At 40.1% G+C, this 20,615-nt stretch overlaps 1 protein-coding gene across 4 annotated transcripts in view; it reads left to right on the top strand.

The window, feature by feature from the left end:
* Positions 1-20,615, top strand: part of MTAP (methylthioadenosine phosphorylase) — a 119,106-nt gene that overhangs the window by 95,055 nt on the left and 3,436 nt on the right. For 2 of the 4 annotated variants that reach the window (XM_011972323.1, XM_011972322.1), the window contains one exon: positions 13,578-13,686. The exons of the other annotated variants lie outside the window; for them this stretch is intronic. In XM_011972323.1, coding sequence (XP_011827713.1) covers positions 13,578-13,686 — 109 coding nt within the window. The remainder of the gene's footprint in view (positions 1-13,577; positions 13,687-20,615) is intronic. 4 annotated transcript variants of the gene reach the window in all.

The raw sequence follows: 20,615 nt of genomic DNA, 5'->3' as shown, positions 1-20,615 counted from the left end.
AAAAAAAAAATCCATGTGAAGGTGGATACATAGATACAAATGTTGCATCTACAAGCCAAGAAATCCCTGATGTCACTGACACTCGATGTACCAGATCTAGAAAGAAGAACCTATATCGCTCCTGGATCCTTCGAAGAGAGCATGGCACTGCTAACATCTTTATTTTGGACTTCTATCCTCCAGAACTGTGAAAGAAAAAACAAAAAAAAATCTGTTGCTAAAAGTCCCCCAGGTTGCAGTACTTTGTTATGGCGTCCCCAGGAAATGAATACAGAGGATATTGTTGTTATTTAGGTGAGAAATAGAGTTGGTCCAGACTAGTGTGATAGAAGTCAAGGTAAAGAAAAAAGGTCAGAATCTAGAAATATTTTGAAAGTAGAGCTATAGGATTTACCAAATGATTGAATGTAGGTTTTGAGGGAATAATAAAGGAACCGAGAATAATCCAAGACTTTTAATCAAAACTATTGGAAAGATGTTGCCATAAACTGAATGAGGAAGGCTTTGGGTGGAGCAGCACTCAGGGGAAATACAAGGAGTCCAGTTGCTAAGTTTTACAAGCCTATTTAACACCCAAGTGGAGATGTCAAGTAGGCAGTTGTACATAAAAGTCTTGAATTCTGGAGAGAGGTCTCAGCTAAAGATATAAATCTGTGAGTGGTCCACATAACAGAGGCATTTTCAGCCATTAGATGGCACAAGATTGAAAGAGATCACTAAGGAATGCAGTGCAGAGAAGACAGCAAGAAGAGAAGCAAAAATGCAGTGCAGAGAAGTAGTACCTGGGTACTGCACTGTTAGTAGGTCAAGGAAAAGAGAACAAATCAGCAAAGGAGACTAGAAGGGAGCAACTGGTAAGGAAAAAGGGGAAGACTAAGAAATTGTGATGCTTGTCACTAATCATCAGGCAAATGCAAATTAAACCTCAAGGAGATACCAGCTTACTCCTGCAGGAATGGCCATAGTTAAAAAATCAAAAAACAATAGACGTTGGCATGGATGTGGTGCAAAGGGAACATCTTTACATTGCTTGTGGGAATGTAAATTAGTACCACCACTATAGAAAGTAGTATGGAGATGCCTTAAAGAACTAAAAGTAGAACTACCATTCAATCCAGTAATCCAACTACTGAGTATCTACCCAAAGGAAAAGAAGTCATATTAAAAAAGACACATGTACATGCATGTTTATAGCAGCACCATTTGCAAATGCAAGAATATGGAACCTAAGTGCCCATTGACCAAAGAGTTGATAATAAAAATATGGTATATATATGCCATGGAATACTACTCAGCCATAAAAAGGAACAAAATAATGTCTTTTGCAGCAACTTGGATGGAACTGGAGGTCATTATTCTAAGTGAAGTAACTCAGAAATGGAAAACCGAATATTGTATGTTTTCATTTATAAGTGGGAACTTAGCTATAAGGACACAAAGGCATAAGAGTGATTAATGGACTTTGGGGGCTCAGTGGGGGAGGTTTGGAGGGGGTAAGGGATAAGAGAATATTGGGTACAGTGTACACTGCTTGGGTGACAGGCACACTAAAATTTCAGAAATTAGCATTAAAGAACTTACCCATTTAACCAAAAGCCATCTGTACCCCTAAAAACTATTAAAATTAAAAAAAAAAAAAAAGAAATAGTGATTGATATGGTTTGGCTGTGTCTTCACCCAAATCTCATCTTGAATTTTAGCTCCAGTAATCCCCACATGTCGTGGAAGGGACCTGGTGGCAGGCAACTGAATCATGGAGGTGGGTCTTTCTCGTGCTGTTCTCGTGACAGTGAATAAATCTCACGAGATCTGATGGTTTTATAAAGGGGAGTTCCCCTGCGTATGCCCTCTTTGCCTGCTGCCAGGTAAGATGTGTCTTTGCTCCTCCTTGCCTTCTGCCATGATTGTGAGGCCTCTTCAGCCCTGTGAACTGTGAGTCAATTAACCTCTTCCCTTTATAAATTACCCAGTCTTGGGTGTGTCTTTATTAGCAGCGTGAGAACAGACTAATACAATTATGCCTGTACTAGAATCCACTTGAAGAAAGGGAAACACGAAGTGATCACCAAGGTGTGACATAGGAAAGCAGAGTTTGATGGTCCATCAAACGCTATTAATAGGAAAAAGTGAGAACTAAGAATTGATCGTTGAATTTAGCAATATAAAGATTATTGTGACTAGGATGAACAATAGTTTCAGCAGTGTTGAAAGTAAAAGCTTGATCAGAGTAGGTTTGTAGCTTGAAAGAGAGGAAATTGGAGACAGCAATTATAGACACTTGAAATTTTTGTCATGGAAGATTTCAAGCATATAAAAGTAAGAATTAACAAAAAATGAAACCCATCACCCACATTCAGTTGTTTTTAACTGATAGCCAATGTTGTTCATTTATTTCCCCACTCCCTCTGTCCCTACCTTACCAGATTATTTTGAAGACACTCTGAAAAATCATTTAACTTCATTCATAAAAATTTAGACTTCTGCTTTGAGGCTGTTGCATTTCTTCTTTTTCTGTAAAAGGAGAGAAAAACATATGGTAATTTGCAGGTGGAAGTGAGGTTAAGAGAAGACATTTGTAAACCACATTTGGATCCCTGGGTTCAGATGTGGACTAGCAAGAGAATTGGAGTTAACCAGGGTTTTGGTTTTGCCATGCATAAAACAGTGTGAGGTTCAAGGGTGTATACAAAGGACTGATTACTATCCTTTGAAAATTGACTGTGTGACCATAAGCATTTTAGCTGGGTAAGGAGTGGAGTGATGACATAAAGTGGATGAAATACACTGACAACGTGGTAGAATCATAGATTAGAGGTCAAGGTGGGGTAATAAAGAGGTGGTAGTCAAAGAGTACAAGTTAATCAGAGAAGCAGGCTTCCAGGAAATAAGCCAGAGAATGTTCGTCCACGTGTATGTTAACCCATTTCCTGTTTAGAAAAAAAAAAGTGTGGCTTGCTGCCAGCACTCATTGAATTTTACATAAACACACTCTTTGAGGCTGAAGCAAATCTGACTGATTTTTCAATGTGAAAATAAAACATAAAAACTGTTCATGGAGTTATTTCTAAACAGAACTTGTCTCTAATCCTAATGTAACAGAAATGTATATAATATTACATTAGAATTAGAGACAAGAGAACAAGAATATTCTTGGGGCAAACAGGAAATGGGTTAATGAATTAGACTAGAGTAAATTTACAGATAAGGAGACTAAGTTCAAGAGCGAAAATCATAGAGAAATGAGTTGAATTACAGAATGGGAGTGGCTGGTGGATTTTAGAAAGGAGGGAGTATATTCAGAACATAGCAAAGAGGATCAAGAAAAAATTAGCCCATGACAAGAGAGAGCGTGGGAGTATAAATAAACAATGCCCACCTGCGAAGACTGTAAGATAAGCAGGAGAGAGAGCTGTAATTCTATTAGAGCAAAGAAAAGAGATTTTCCTTGACCACTGCGTGATGCTTTTTTAACATGTTTTTCTTCCTCAATAAACAATTGCAGGCACAGTTGTGAGCATGGGCAAATTCAGGTTTTATGTGACCTGAAACTTACTTAGTTTGGAGGACTTTCTTTAAGGAAAGAATGTAAAATTTTTATTTTCCCAAATTTTACCAACAAAAAAGTACAATTATGTAAATATATTATCCACTTACCTTCCAATAACCCACTTGAAAGGGGCTATTGGGAAACAATTCTCTATGGATATTTTCATCCTTCTGCGTGATCAGGCTTTCTGAGCAAAGAATATTGTCAAACTTGATTAAATAATTATTAAGTAGTAAACATGCCTTGGAAGCCAGAGATTGTTATTACTCTGGAAATATTTATCCCTTGGATAAATCCCACTTGATCATGCTAAATGATTTTTTGTTTTTGTTTTTGAGATGGAATCTTGTTCTGTCACCCAGGCTGGAGTGCAGTGGCACAATCTCGGCTCATTGCAAGCTCCACCTCCCAGGTTCACGCCATTCTGCTGCGTCAGCCTCCCAAGTAGCTGGGATTACAGGCACCCGCCACCTTGCCTGGCTAATTTTTTGTATTTTTAGGAGAGATGGGGTTTCACCGTGTTAGCCAGGATGGTCTTGATATCCTGACCTCGTGATCCGCCCGCCTTGGCCTCCCAAAGTGTTGGGATTACAGGCGTGAGATCTTTTTAATGTATTGTTGAATTTGGTTTGCTAGCATTTTGTTGAGGATTTTTACAACTATGTTCATCAGAAATATTGGCCTAATGCTTTCTTTTTTTCTTGTGTCTTTGTCCAGTTTTGCTATCAGGGTAATGCTGACCTTGGAGAAAGAGTTTGGAAGTATTACCACTTCCCCCATTTTTTTTTGAAGAGTTTGAGTTTTTTCTTTAAAAGTTTGACAGAACTTAGCATTGATGCAATCAGGTCCTAGACTTTTCTTTGATGGGAGACTTTTTATTACCGCTTTGATCTCATTACTTGTTTGTTCAAGTTATTTTTTTCTTTATGATTCAATCTTAACAAGTTGTATGTGTTCAGGAATTTATCGATTTCTTTTTGATTTTCCAAAAGAAACGTGTTGTTTCTTTTGGAAAAAGTTGTCCATAATTGTTTTTAATGATTCTTTGTATTTCTGTGGTCTCATTTGTTAACTTTCTTTTTTTGCTTCTGATTTTATTTACATGGGTCTTTTCTCTTTTCTTCTTAGTTTAGCTAAAGGTTTGTTAATTTATTTTTTCAAAAAAACCTTTTTGTTCATATTTTGTATTTTTTAGTCTCAATTCCATTTACTTCTGCTCTGATCTTTATTATTTCTTTCTTTCTACTAAATTTGGTTTTGTTTTGTTCTCTTTTCTAGCTCCTTGAGGTACATCATTGGTTTGTTAATTTGAAGTTCAAAGATAATGTAGAATTACAGTGGTCATTGTAAGGAAGTTTTAACCTAGACAATACTGATCACTTATGAAGTGGACTGGAAAAGAAGAAATTCAGAATTCCTCAAGAACAGTGGAATGTAGATTTTGATTATCATGCAGAGCCTTCCAAAAGACTCAATGAATCAAAATTTGCCTCTCTTAAAGACTTCTGGCCAGAAGCAGTGGTAATCCTAGCACTTTAAGAGGCTGAAGAGGGCAGATTGCTTGAGCTGAGGAGTTTGAGACCAACCTGGACAACATAGGGAAACCTCATCTCTATTAAAAACAAAAATAATAATAACAATTAGCTAGGCATGGTGGCACAAGCCTGCAGTCCCAACTACTCAGGAGGCTGAAGTGGGAGTGTTAGAGTAGGTAGTTAGGCAGACATGAACATCAGAAGAAAAGCCCATCCCCCACCAGTAATGTCAGGCAACCATTAGGTGATGGTCAGGTAGTTGTTAAGCAGTCTCTTTAAAATAATAATTGGTTGTAGCCAGTGCCAGAGAAGGGCAGTCTCCCAATATATAGAAAACACTTGAAGGTGGTGGCCAACAGCTTCCCAATAAGGAGCTGGGCAAGCAGGCTCAAGCATGCACTAAGAGGCAAAATGGCATAGTTTAACTGGTGTATGACCTTCCTCTATGAACACTTGAGAAAAAACACCTCAAGTGAGCATGCACACAACTTCAGTAAATACACTGTGCATGTGGCCTCTCACAAGTGCTGGCAGGCCACTGTGCATGTGGACAGCCCACCCCAAGAAAAAATCAAGAGAGGAGAGACACAAAACTCCAGAAGAATGCCAACATATAAAACCCCAAGTCAAAGGTCAAACAGGGCACTTGGATTTCTCAGGTTACCCACTTGGCCCTCTTCCAAGTTACTTTACTTTCTTTCATTCCTGCTCTAAGACTTTTTAATACACTCTCACTTCTGCTCAAAAACTTGCCTTGGTCTCTCACACTGGCTTATGCCCCCCAGACAAATTATTTCCTTTGAAGAGGCAAGAATCAAGTTGTTGCAGACCAATACAGATTCATTGCTGCTAACATAGTTTGATGCCACATGGCTTGGATACGTTCCCCAGTGATAAGAAATCTCTATGCCTCTCCTTCTTTGGCTGGAGAAGAAGGAGACCTGTACGCAGTTTTCTTCTCCCCTTTCACTCTCCTGCTTACTAACCAATCCCCAGAACAACTATTCTCAGCCACAGTGGCTCTGCACCCCCTGGCTGATCTCTCAGCTTATCCTGACAGGTGGCTTACGGCAGGAGGGGGAAGGACCTTGGAGTCCACACCATGTAGACCTGAAATACTAATGGCCCTCCTAGACAGGAGGCTCACGAGAGTGGTAGGGCTAAAGCCTAAGATTGTGCAATGTCTGCAATTTCCTCTGCTTTTTCAAATATAATTGGCTTTTTCCCCAAAACCCACACCACCTATTCTCCTGTTTTCTCTATGTGTATTCTGAAATGGCCTTGTGTACCCACCACTCTGTCTGCCTCAGGGGCAAGTGTGCCTTTTCTCTTCTTTCGTTTTGTATGCCATGCAAGTTCCTTCTCTACCTTAAACACACACTCCCTGTTATTCGTGCACCCATGGCTCTTGTTGCATTTGTACAGCAGCAGAGAAACAGGCTCCCTTGCAGATGTCTGTTGGCTTGTTGCCAGGATAGACACGAATCAGAACCCCAGTTCTGTCAGCTCCTTATGACTTACCATACACTTTTCATCCTTGTTATGCTCCAGGGTCAAGTTTTTGGTGGCTTTTGAAGCAGTTTTTAATGGCTGCATAGAACATCGTTTTATGGTTCTTTAAGGATCTCTCCTACTTGCTTTTTTTGAGTTAGCACCCCTTTGGGAGGAGAGAAAATTCTTCCTTTGCCATTTGTGAGATCTTATCCCAAGCTCCAAGTTCTCCAAAGATTCCTCTTTATGTCAAGAGGGCAAATAAACATTGGTATTTTGAATCCCAGGGCTGCTGTTTATTTGAGCATATGAAGGCTTTCCATCAGTATTCCTCACGCTTCCTCCCACTTCCTCCTGTAGCAGAGGGATTGTCCTGTCTACTCAAGCATCTATTCTGGATGTTACCCCAGGAGGACAGGGAACCTCAAAAACAAAATTTTCTCCATTCCTCTAATCACTTCCATACCCTCCTCAATGTACATAAGGACTCTCAAGGTCATATTTAAAGGGAGGGAAGTCCAGCCCCTTGCAGCAGTTGGCTGAAAAACAAGCTTCTCATCTACTTAAAGAACATGGGAAATGGATCATAAAAAAAAAAAAAGAGATAATCATTTTGTTGCTAGAATGCTCTGAGTAAGAGTCACTGTAAGATCATGGAGATAAGGATATAGGCCCGCCCAAGGTTGCAGGTGCAAGAGAAAAAGTACCCATAGGACAGAGAGAGATAAAGGCTGGTCCCAGGCTACAGGCACAGAACAGACTACCATTAGAACAGAGATGAAGGCAAGCTTAGGGGTACCCGGTAAAACCGGTTCATTCTGAAACTCCAAGGATAAATAGGGGACCCCTTTTCACTTGGGTATTTCCTCTGTTCTCAAGTGGGTAATTGTGATGAGTTGGGGCAGAGATTTGGGTACCCAGTAAGACATGTTCATTCTGGAACCCTAATGATGAATGGGGGATGCCCTGTTCAGGAAAGGATAATAGGGAAATAAAAGGAGATACCTTCTTTTTCCTTTTTTTCTCCTTTGTTCTGTCTTCACAGATGGGTAATCACATCTCCATACTACAGTACAAACCCTTCGGATGCATCCTCGAGAACTGAAACTTTGACCCCCAAACCCTGAAAAGGAAAAGGCTAATATTTTTCTATATCACAGCCTGGTTTTAATACAAGCTCCAGGAGCAGAAATCTTGACCAGAAAGTGGAAGCATAAATTTTAATATGCTCTATCAACTAGATTTGTTTTGCCACTAGCAGGGAAAATAGACAGAAATCCCCTATGTACAGGCCCTAAGAAAAAACCTAGACCTTTGTTGGGCTTGTAAAATTGATCCAGTGATGATAGCAGCCATAGTCAGGCTGCCCCATCTGGTTGGTTCGGGAGACCCCTCGTTGGGTTTACCCAGGGCTCAAGCCCTGGAGGAACCAAGAGTGGAGCTTAGCTCAAACCCTACCCTTTGACCCCATTATATCCAAGTCTCCTGGCTTTGGAGCCTTCCCTTTCATACCCAGGGCCATCCTCTGGACACCACCCCCTTGAGTTATGCTCCCTTCAAGAAGTTAGTTGACCTACTAGAGTTCAGACTCCATTTAATATGCAAGACCTGAGTCAAATTAAAACAGAACTACGGAAGCTTATGGAGATCCTGACAAATGCATCAAAGGGTTCCATAAAGTGGGCTTAACATTTGAACTCACTTGGAGGGATCTCTCAGTCATACTAGGACAAACCCTGTCTAAGGGAGAACATGACTCCATTATGGAGGCTCCCCAACAATTTGCAAATGCAATGCACATGACTCCCTTGGGGGCTACCTTGTATGGGTCACCACAGTTCCTTGGGTCAGCCCCAGTTTGGATTACAATACCCAGAGGGTTATATGAGCAAGGAATTGCATGTTCCTATGTCTGTTAGAAGGAATGAAAGCTAGCAGAGCCAAGCCTGTAAATTATAATAAAATTGGTCTTAATAAATCAAGGACCTCTTGGAAACCCCACCACTTTCCTAGAGAGGCTACAAGAGGCCCTGGTGAAACACACTAACCTAGACCTAGAGACACCAGAAGGGCAACTGGTCCTAAAGGATCATTTTTTAACTCAGGCAGGCCCACATATTTGGAGGAAACTCCAAAAACTAGCACTGGACCCCAACACCCTTATGCCTCACATCTTCAAAATAGCTCCCTCTGTCTTTTACAACCAGGACTGAAGAGGAAAGTGCTCAGGGAAAGAAGAGGTGAAAGGAAAAGCAGCAGTTCCAACTATTGTCTGCCCTGAAAATCCACCAGCCCTCTCCAAGTTGCCCTCAGAATACCCTCCCAGTTAACTGCCATCAGTGTGGGAAGCCAAGACACTGGAAGACAAACTGCCACAGTGGGACAGGTGGGAAAAATCCCTGCATGGCTTGCTCCTTCTGTCACAAACTCAACCATTGGAAATGGGACTACCCTGAGGGCTGAAGGGCCCCTAAGACAGAATCCCAATTCCTAACGGCCTTAAGCTGAAGGGATCCTCCACTCCAGCCAGCTCCTGGATTGAATATTACTATTGAAGGGATGGAGCTAAGGGCTGCTTTGGATGTGGCAGGTAGGACTATAAGTTTTATTTGGGAAATGGCCTGCTTGGTGCATATCTCTTCATGGGAAATTATCCTCCAAGGTGATGGGGGTAAATTGGGTGCCCATAACCCAAAGGGTCACTCCTCATCTTTGCTGCCTGTGAGGGGAGACTGTCTTTTCTCATGCATTTTTAATGATAGCAGAATGTCCTACACTGCTTTTGAATAGAGATATTTTATTAAGATTGGGGCTCAGTTAACCTTTACCAAAAGCAATCTTATGCCTCAAGGAAGTCACACACAAGGATGAACTTTCCACAGACTTTTCCATTAATCCAGAGACGTGGGGCTCAAGAGTACCAGGAAAGGTATTATACCTTTCTGGGGTCACAAGATATTCCAGACTTTCGATACTGGCATATGGTGAAATTATTAAGTCCTTATATCAGGTTCTAAAAGAAGGGACTGATTGGGACCCACTTCTCTGGGAAAAAGATCAGAAGCAAGTAAAAACTGAACTAAAAACTGTCAGTTTTAGTTCTAAACTGCCTTCTCACAAGCCCCAGCCCTTGGGCTACCCATACTAACCAAACCATTTCAACTTTTTGTCACTGAAAGGTAAGTTGTAGCCCTGGAAGTTCTAACTCAAACCATCAGGCCATCAAATGTCCTATAAGTTACTTTTTAAAGAACCTAGACCCAGTAGTGCAAGGGTGGCTGCATTGCCTAAATGTAGTGGCTACAGCAGCCCTTTTACTCAAGGAGGCCCTCAAAATCACAGTGCAACAGTCAGGCTCCTGACATCCCACCAAATAGGTCCCTTATTGGATATAGAAAGACCACAGTGGATCACTGATAACAAACTGCTAACCTACCAAGTCTTGTTGTCAGAAAGCCCACAGGTAACAGTTGAGTAGTGTTCCACTCTTAACCCAGCGTCCTTACTGCCACTACTAGGAGAGGATAACTGAACACATTCATGTTGTGAGATACTTAACCAAATTTATGCCAGCCTGGAAGACTTAAAATATCAGCCCCTAGGTTATCTAGATGAAATATGGTTTTCAGATGGGGTTGGCTTTGTCAAGAATAGAGATAGATATGCACAGTATGCTATAGTGTCCCTTCACCCAGTTACAGAGGCGGTAGCTCTATACCTGGGTACCTCAGTGAAACTAGCCGACTCATCACATTGACCAGAGCCCTAAAACTTGGGGAAAGAAAAAGAATAACCATGTATACAGATTCTAAATATGCCTTCCTGGTGCTTCACACCCACATAGCTATCCGGAAGGGAAGGGGATACCTAACAGCTTGGAATACTCCTATTACGTACAGACCTCCAATCTTAGAGCTACTAGAGGCTGTTCATTTGCCTCAGGAAGTGGCAATAGTGCACTGTAGCGAACACCAGAGGGGTTCTGATGAAACCGCTTGGGGAAATATGTTAGCTGACCAAAAAGCTAAAGAGGCAGCCATCTCAAAAGATACCTCCGTGGGGACCTTACTGCCCTCTCTCCCAAGTAAACTGTCCCTTCTCCAATACACTAAGGAAGAAATAGATTGGGCCATCCAGCATGGGTATAAAGAAGAAACCAATGGAGGGTACATGTTGGGAGAACTTATCCATCTACCTAATACCTCCCAGTGGAAATTCATCAAGTGTTTACATGACTCATGCCACCTTGAAAAGGACAGTCTAGGGCAAATTTGTAAACGGGCGTTCAGTGGGAAGGGACTAAACAAAACTATTCAATAGGTTTGTCAAGCCTGCACCTTGTGCACCATAAATAATCCCCAGATGGGGAAGCCCTCTCCATTAATAAGTCAAATCCAAAGGAGAGATACAAGCCTGGGGAGGACTGGTAGATGGGCTTCACTCAGCTACCCACATGCCACAGGTATAAGTACCTCTTGGTCTGTGTAGGTACCTTCACAGACTGGGAAGACTCCGGCCCCACAAGGACTGAAAAGGCACAGAAGATAGCTAACTTGCTCCTAAAGGAACTCATTCCCTGCTTTGAACTCCCCAGGTCACTGCAGAGTGACAATGATTCATCTTTTTTTCCTCAAGTAACTCAACAGGTTAGTAATGTCCTAGGCATAAAGTAGTACCCTCACTTTGCCTGAGAACTGCAATCTTCAGGAAAAGTAGAAAGAATTAACCAAACCCTGAAATGCATCCTCAATAATCTCTGTCAGGAAATAGCAGTCATGGGTAGACCTCTTACCTTTAACCCTCCTTCAAATCTGTATTGCCCCTAAGGCTCCCTAGCAATTAAGCGCCTTTGAGATCTTATATGGTAGGCCATTTCTATATTCGGACTTATCTGATACTAGATGAAGAAACTGCCAAAATCACCCAGTATGTTTCTTCTTTAGCAGGCTTCCAACAGACTCTCTGGGAATATGGATTAAAAACAAACCCAGCATCGGAAGGGGAAAAATCCCAGCCTCTGTATCTTCCAGGTTCACTAGTTCTCATTAAAACTTCGAAGGTTGAAACCCCAAATTCCCAACTAACTCCAGTCTGGAGGGGCCACTTCACTGCTCCAGTATCTATTCCCACAGCCATTAAAGTTCCAGAGATAGCTGGATACATTATACCTGCGTGAAGTCATGGAAAGGCCATGGAACACCAGAGCCGGAACCAACACCCTCAGCTCCAGAATACACTTGTGAGGCACTGGAAGATCTGAAATTCCTCTTTTAGTGAAAACATAAGTAATTCCCCCTCAACATCCTTTCACATCAAAGTAAGGTGATCCTAGTATTCAGAATTTTCTTAATAATTACTCCAGTTATTATCACTATTTTAACCCCAACTTGTACACCACCAGGATTTCCAGTGGCAGCTTGCTTTATGATCAATTTATCTCTTTCACAATCACCTTAGGTCACCGTGGCTCTGCCCCTTTTGGTTCTCATACTCATCGCTTTACTGGCAGCACACTGCCATCCTGATTTCCCATTATTAGAAAAAGCTCAGCAATTGCTCCAAAACACAGGATCCCCTCACTCCACCAAATGCTGGTTATGTACTAGCTCTTCTTCTAAAACACCAGGGAGAGCTTATCCAGCCTGTACCAGAGATTGGACAAACATAGACATAGAATTATGTATTTCCTCTCAACAGGACCCTAATCTGAAAGAGCTATTTGGGTCTGCAAATAACATTTTTTGCAAAAGCAAAGCAGTATTTCCTTGACATCCACAAGGAACTTCCCATTTTTGGATCAGTCTTTTCTAATATCACTTTAATGGGAATAACCCCTATTTTGTCTTATGGCCAAAAGAAAAAAAAAATGGAGTGGATGTAGGTTATTTCCCAATATAGCCTGTAATGTTACTCGCTCTGTAGATTCTAACCAACAGACTAATCAAACATACACCCAAAACCAATTCCACCATCAACCAAGATTCCCCAAACCTTCAAATATTATCTTTCTTCAGGGGACTTTGCTAAATAAGTTCATTCAGTTTTGCCAGAAATGCCTAAGCTCATGCAGTACTTGAAATTTCTAGTTCCAGCCTGCTGATTGAAACCAATGTCTGCAAATTGCCAACCTCACCTCCACAGCAGAATGGGTTCTATTGAACTAAACTCAAAATTCTCTTTTTTTGGGAAAATGAAACCAAGGCAGCTAATCAGAATCAAACCCCATGCACCCAAGTATTAGCAGGCATGACTGTAGCTACTGGCTACCTGAGTGTGTTGTCATCCTTGGTGTTTTTGGGGGCTGTCCTCATCTCTTATTTTGTTTCGACATCTATACTTGTCTTAAAACCCAAGGAGCCTTCTGTGTTTGTGGCCAGTTTAGCAATGCCTCCTCACTAAATGGACTGGAACTTGTACCATAGATTATGCACCCCTGGCCATCTTTATACTCCCTGGCAATCTCTCTCTTCCAGTACCAATCCATGGGAATTCTGTCTTGTCCAGGTGAAAAGCGCTATCCAATTAATTCCCCTTCTTATGGGCCTCAACATTATAGCTGGTACGGGAACCTAAATTGCCAGAATCTCAAAAGCCTCCTTGACCTATAGGCAACTCTCAAAGGAAATAGCCAGCAATTTTAATGTGATAGCTAAAACCTTAACCATGCCAAAACAAATTAACTCTTTAGCAGCTGTAGTCCTCCAAATTTGTCTAGATATGTTAATGGCAGCACAGGGAGAAATTTGTTTAGCCTTAGATGAAAAATGTTGCTTTTGGGTAAATCGATCAGTAAAAGTACAAAACAACATCAGACAACTCCTAAATCGAGCCTCCAGCTTACAAGAACAACCCTCTCATGGTTAGATTGGTAAGGACCCTGGAAATGGGATCTTCCCTGGGTTCTTCCCTTTTTAGGCCCACATGTTAGCCTCTACTTTTGCTCCTTTCAGTCCATGTCTTCAAAAATCTAATAACCCAATTTGTCTCCTTTCTCTCACCTTTAGATGATCAAGTTCCAGATGATCCTCAGTGAGGGATACCATCCTCTTAATATTCAAGAGTCACCCTTCTACAGAGGACCCCTAGACTTCCCATCAGTGGGACATGGCAGAGGTGAAATCCTGCCCATCTCCCTTAGACCTGACTGGGTACTACTTTCACCAACCCATGCAGCCACCCTGCCCTGACAGCTAGCAAGAGGCCAAGACTCACGGAACAATCACCACCACACCTCTGTTGGCAGGAAGCAGTTACAGAAGACTGATCATCATCCATTTTCCCAAAGAATTGGGTCGTGAATTCTTGTGGGGGGAAATGTTAGAGTAGGTAATCAGGCAGACATGAGCAAGGGAGGAGAGACCCCCTCCAACTAGGAATGTCAGGTGACCATCAGATGATCGTCAGGTGGTTGTTAAACTCTCTCTCTAAAATAATAATAGGTTGCAACTGGCAACAGGGAAAGAAAATCTCCCAATAGATAGAAAACTCCTGAAGCTAGTGATCAGCCGCTTCCTAGTAAGATCTCAGGAGTTGGGCAAGCAGGCTCAAACATGTGCACTAAGAGGCAAAATGGTGGAGTTTAACTGGTATACGGACTTCCTCTAGAAACACATGACTCATGCACGTGTGGACAGCCTTCCCCAAGGAAAACTCAAAAGAGGAGAGATGTAAAACCCCAGAAGCATGCCAATATATAAAACCCCAAGTCTAAGGTCAAATAGGGCACTTGGATTTCTCAAGTTGCCCACTTGGCCGTCTTCTAAGTGTACTTTACTTCCTTGCATTCCTGCTCTAAAACTTTTTAAACTTTCACTCCTGCTCAGAAACTTGCTTCAGTCTTTCACTCTACCTTATGCCCCTTGGAAGAATTATTTCCTTCAAGGAGGCAAAAATCCAGCTGCTGCAGACCCATACAGATTTGCTGCTGCTAACAGGAGGATAGCTTAAGCCCAGAAGGTTAAGGCTGCAGTGAACCATGATTATGCCACTGCTCTCCAGCCTGGCAACAGAATGAGACTCTATTTTTTTTAATTCTAATAAGACTTTCTACAAAAAGCAAAATGATAATGGAACTAAAAATGTACGTTGACTGACTTAACTCCAACTGCTTTTTCCCTCAATTGAAACCACCTTTGCAAAAATTATAACAGTGAGAAAATTATGGCAGTAGGGGTGATCTGATCAAGCCAAACTCCATCTTGCCTTTAGCCTTCAAGCTGCCCATAATTATTCCTGGGCTTAGGCCAAACTAACTTTGGGAGACACTTGGTCTGTAGTTTAAATGATAATAGTTCTTCCCTAACATTCCATCACCTCAGCAAAGCTGATGAGAGGCCAGCAGGCTAGGAGGATAGAGGAACCTGAATTCTGCTAAGGTGTAGATATAAACAATTTCCAGTCACTATTCTGGAGGTCACAAAATATACAACTGCTTCAATTACTCCTGCAGATAACATCAGTATTTTAGAATCTAAGATTGGCCTTTTGAGATGTCTTTTCAGGTTTTCTGTGTCTGACTACTGATGGCTCCACCAACCACTCCTGTGGCCCGATCCAGAAGCGACTCAGCATGCGTAAGGACTATTTCCCACACCGCTATGATTGCATCCCCAACCAATTAGCAGCAAGCACTTATTGCCTAACCAGCCCCATTCCTCCCCAAACCATCCATGAAAAATCCTAGCTTTCAAATTTCCAGGGAAGCTGATCTGAGCAATAATAAAACACGTCTCCCATTTAGCCAACTCTACATGTGTAAAACTCTTTCTCTATTGCAATTCCCCTGCTGCCTTGATAAATGATAAATCAGCTCTATCTGGGCAGCAGGCAAGAAGAACCTGTTGAGTCCTTACAGTATCCTTCTTTCTACACTCCTCTGCCTAATTACTCTGAATCTACTAACTTTTTCACTCAGTTATTTTTCCACTTTGAAGACAAAAAGTTAGAAAAAAAAAATGCCTTTTGAAATTAGTCCCTCAGAATAAACCAGCTGGGCTTTCTTTAGCCACCTGTATGCCTTAGTCAAATCTAAGCTCAGAGACAATAGTGAAAGGCTTTCTTATCCCAAAGGAAAACTCTCAGAAATTTGCTGACGCTATCCATGCGGAATCTAGGTATAGAACATGCTTTGCCCTATTTACTCATGGGCACCATCCTGAACTCAGTAATCTAGCTTTTTTTTTTTTAAGCTGGGTTGGGAAGACACAGATCTAACTGAATTAGTTGCCAAAATATGCTATCTGGCATAAAGATTATTTTGAGAGAGTTACTTTGAGACTCTTTGTAAGAGAAATTTATGTCTACAAAGGAAGTGTATATTTATAAGCTCGTCTCTCTCTCTCTCTGCATCAGGAAGAAAAGAAGGACTAAATCACCAAACAGTCTTAACCAATAGAGAAAGAGTTTAAGTAACAAACCTTCCCTTTGTTTAAGGTGCTTTTTCTGGCTCTCTGCCATTAAGATCTACATTTTCCACCCTGTCTCCTCTGGGACCTGAGGGTTATCTCTTTGGCATGCAAATGCCAGGGAGATTACTCACCAGAAGAATAAGAAGAAAAAGAGCTATTTGGAAATGGAGCAAATAAAAAAATCTTGTTTTTTCTCCCAGAAACAGTGAAAAGCTTTAGCCATCTTGTAGATAATCTTAACTTGTTCCATCTGCCAGAAACACAATTTGGATTCAGAAATTCTTTTATAAACTGTTTTTGTATTATTGTACCTGGCACATGGCTACAGTTTTCAAATGAAAACTGTGAAATCTCCTTCTGTCTATATTTTATGCATGTCTGTGTATGCATGTATGTGTAATATTTTTCTACCTCTAGAGACTATCCTAAAATTAACTGGTAAAGAGCTGTATTTAATTGCCTTAAAGAAAAAGCACTTATTACAAATTAAGTATTTTTTAAACTTTCAGACAAATAAGACCTAGCCCAAATGTTCTTCAAGTTGATATTGTTAAAAGAAAAAACTTCAGCCAAGTTAAACTTAAAAGAGTTTAATTGAGCAATGAATGATTCACGAATCCGGCAGCCCTCAGAGTAACAGCTGATTCATGCAGACTCCAGGGATGCCTCATGGTCAGAAGAAATTTATAGACAAAAAAAGGGAGGTGACATACAGAAATTAGAAGTGAAGTACAGAAACAGCTAGACTGGTTGCAGGTTGGTGTTTGCCTTAGACACTCAGAAGTGTCTAAGTGGTTGAAGTATGGCTATTAGAACTGGCCAAGACTCAGCTATTCTTACAGGCACATACTCCTAAGTTAGGTTTTCAATCTTGTCTACCTGTTAAGTTAGGTTACAGTTCATCTGCAAGGACTCAAATATAGAAGTACAGAGTTCTTCTCAGGCTATCTTTAGTTCTCTTTAACAATATGATATAGGAAAATCTTCAGTAAATAAAAATTAAAGTTTGTTGGATTAACTAAAGCAGGCATGTCTTCAGAGCTGTCAACATTAAATATAATACATACATACATACAGTTTTTTCTACCAGGGGTTACTAGGCAAATAAGTTTGTTATCGTAACTAGATGTTTAAGATTATAAAACTATCAGTTTAATCTAACAGCAAAAGTGAAAATGTAGTAGCTACTACTTTATTAAGTACAGCAGTAAAGCAAATATATATTAAGTATAGCAGTAAAGCAAAAAAAAAAAAAGAAAAAAAACAAGTATTTAACTTTTTTTTTTTTTTTTTGAGATGGAGTCTCACTCTTGTTTGCCCAGGCTGGAATGCAGTGGCACAATGTCAGCTCACTGCAGCCTCCACCTCCCAGGTTCAAGCGATTCTCCTGCCTCAGCCTCCTGAGTCGCTGGGATTACAGGCATGCGCCACCACGCCTGGCTAATTTTTGTAGTTTTAGTAGAGACGAGGTTTCACCATGTTGGTCAGCCTGGTCTCAAACTCCTGACCTCGTGATCCGCTTGCCTCGGCCTCCCAAAGTGCTGGGATTACAGGCATGAGCCACTGAGCCCGGCCTTAACGTTTTTTTAGGTTCTTGCTTTTGTGATGTTTGGCTAACATACATATGCTTAAAAATAGTTAATAGGAAAATATTAATAACTTGAGATGTTGACTACCTTTGTCTAATGTCTAATGACATTTCACAAATAACTCAATTACAATGAAGAACAATTGGATTAATGTAAATAGAATAGAAATTATAAGTGAACTTTTCAATAGTAATTATTTTTTAATATGGATACTTAAAAACAGTGTCAACTTCTTAACAAAAGAAATGGAGGCAAAATTAATATAAATAGTTTATTTGGGCCAAGTTTGAGAGCTGTAACGTGGGAGACACATCTTCAAGTTTCTATGAATATAAACTCCAATTAGCAGCAGTTACAAGTGTTTTGTTTTTTTGTTGTTGTTTTTTAAAAAAAAAAAAAAAAAGAAGGGGCAGTTCTTTAGTTGCATGTAAACTATTGATTGGCTATATATTTTTTAAAATCATAAATTCCAGGAGCATGAACATAATGGGTGAGGGTCACATCCCCTGGGAATGGGCATGGATTTGGGGCAGGGCGTGACAAAAATCTCATATTCATGTCTCTCTGGGCCTGATAAATTTTGCATACTTTATATGGTTAAGACCGTTCTGAGCTACATTTCTTTCTCTTCCTTTTGGTTGAGTTTTTTTTTTTTTTTCTGAAAGTATTGATCAACATTTTAGATGTAAGTTTGTCCCATGTCACTGGGAAAACTTGGTTTCAGCTAGTCTCATCCCACATTGGAGGAAGAGAGGAGAGATAAAATGGCTTAAGAATGCAGTGAAGTCTCGAGGCCAAGTTGATTGGCAACGCAAAGGGACGGGGCAATGGTATTTCAGGTCATCTGCTTACAAAGGAGCCATAGTATGTTGGATCATTTCTAAGCATCTAGCTATCATTATTTTAGTTTTTTGTTGATTTTAGACATCTAGAAATGCAAAGCATAATCAATTTGAAAATAAAAGACATGATGCAAATAAAGACAATTACTAACAAAACCCACATCTGAAAAATGTTTTTATTTCCAACGGCAATCAAATAAATATGTTGTCTACTTCTTGTGCTGATCTAAAGATCAAGGTATAGGAGATCTCCAGTGTTGAGGTTGTCCACTCAGGCAGAGCTGCCTTTTTAAAATAAAAATTATGAATCCATAAGTCAATGTATTTGAGCTTAGCTCCACAAGTATTGGTTAACAACACAGATATGGTCGCTTCTGAGGTGTTTGGAGGGAGTTTTTTATTTGATGGCGTTCCACATTGGAGGCCACGGTATTTGATGTCTTCATCTCCTGGAACCACACTGTATTGTTTGGACATATCTATCCAGACAGATGATGATAAATTTTGCATACCTCACATAGTTCAGACTGCTCTGAGCTACTTTTCTTTCTCAATAGCTTCTCGTTGTTAACTTATGCCTGTAGAGTTTTGCTAAATTAAATTAGGGAATGGACATTCACTAAATATTTAGATCATTTCCAAATAACATAAATGCTGAAACATTAATTGCTTAACATAAGTTAATCTACTTTTGGTTTTTATTATAAAGGAACTAAATATATTAACATCTGTTAAAAACACTTTTAAATGTACCATGAGAAAGAATATGCTTCTATAGAAATTATAAAATGGTATATTTATAGATTTACCAATTTATGGAATGCCCCATAACAGTTCACAGTCTCTTATTTTCTAGTTTTCACTAGAAATTGAAGTTACTAAGAGTTAACAATTTTGACTAATATATAGTAGTTAAAAAGACTAAAAATAATAAGGGAGATAATGCAAAGAAAATAAGACATGTTTTTGGTAAGGAAAGCTATAAGGTATAAGGATGTACTTTTTTTTTAAGGAAAAGGAAGAATAATTTTGTCTAGTTTGGAGGTTAAAGGTTGTTTCAGAATGAATGAAAGATAACATCTAAATGGATACAAAAAGGAAGAGAGACGACACACACACAAAATGAATGACTCTTTTAAGGACAAGTTGGCTAGAACTGAATGTATTATAAGGTTTTAAAAATGAGTCTTGACCAAGCGCAGTGGCTCACACCTGTAATCCCAGCACTTTGGGAGGCCAAGGCAGGCAGATCACGAGGTCAAGAGATCAAGACCATGGTGAAACCCCGTCTCTACTAAAAATACAAAAATTAGCTGGGCGTGGTGGTGCGCACCTGTAGTCCCAGCTACCACAGAGACTGAGGCAGGAGAATCACTTGAATCCAGGAGGCAGAGGTTGCAGTGAACAGAGATCACACCACTGCACTTCAGCCTGGCATCAGAGCGAAACTCCATCTCAAAATAAATAAATAAATAAATAAGAGTCTTAATATCAAAAGTAAACCGATGCAAAACTAGAATTTGGCCTTCTCTGTGAAAAATGACAGTTTTCTTTTTTAAGAGTATTGCTCCAGTTTTTAAAAGTCATTGTGAAAAATTTTCCTTTCCATTGTAACTAATCGGCCTACAAAATGAAGATTTTGTGTTTCTCAAAATAATTCTTTGTGCTTCATGTTGCCTTTTTTTGGTCTTTAATTACTTAAGAAAATTGAATCTTCCCAATAAAATAGCTAAAGTTTTGGTTGTTTTGTTTTGTTTAACAGTTATTAAACTTTATTTGCCTTTGAAACCTTTTAGTTGTTACTTTTTATGTCTTCACAGTGACTTGTGATATATTTAATCAAGTGTTTAAAACATTTGATATTTTTGCCAGACTTCCTAAAACCAAATTCTAAACTAAATCTGTTTTTTAACCTCAATCTAAGTAGGATTTTCCAGATGGATTCCTGGAATATCTCAAAAGACTTTGTTTTCTTTCCTTATAGAAAGAGAGGTCAGGCACAGTGTCTCAGGACTGTAATTCTAGCACTTTGGGAGGTCAAGATAGGCAGATCACTTGAGCCTGGGAGTTTGAGACCAGCCTGAGCAACATAGGGAGACCCTTCTCTATCAAAATTAGCCTGGCGGCCCAGCATGGTGGCTCATGCCTGTAATCCTAGCACTTTGAGAGGCTAAGGCGGGCTGATTGCCTGAGCTCAGGAGTTC

The sequence above is a fragment of the Mandrillus leucophaeus genome, unplaced genomic scaffold (genome assembly GCF_000951045.1).
Source record: "Mandrillus leucophaeus isolate KB7577 unplaced genomic scaffold, Mleu.le_1.0 Scaffold1287, whole genome shotgun sequence".
Taxonomy (NCBI): Eukaryota; Metazoa; Chordata; class Mammalia; order Primates; family Cercopithecidae; genus Mandrillus; species Mandrillus leucophaeus.
This window is presented reverse-complemented; position numbering and strand designations above follow the sequence as displayed.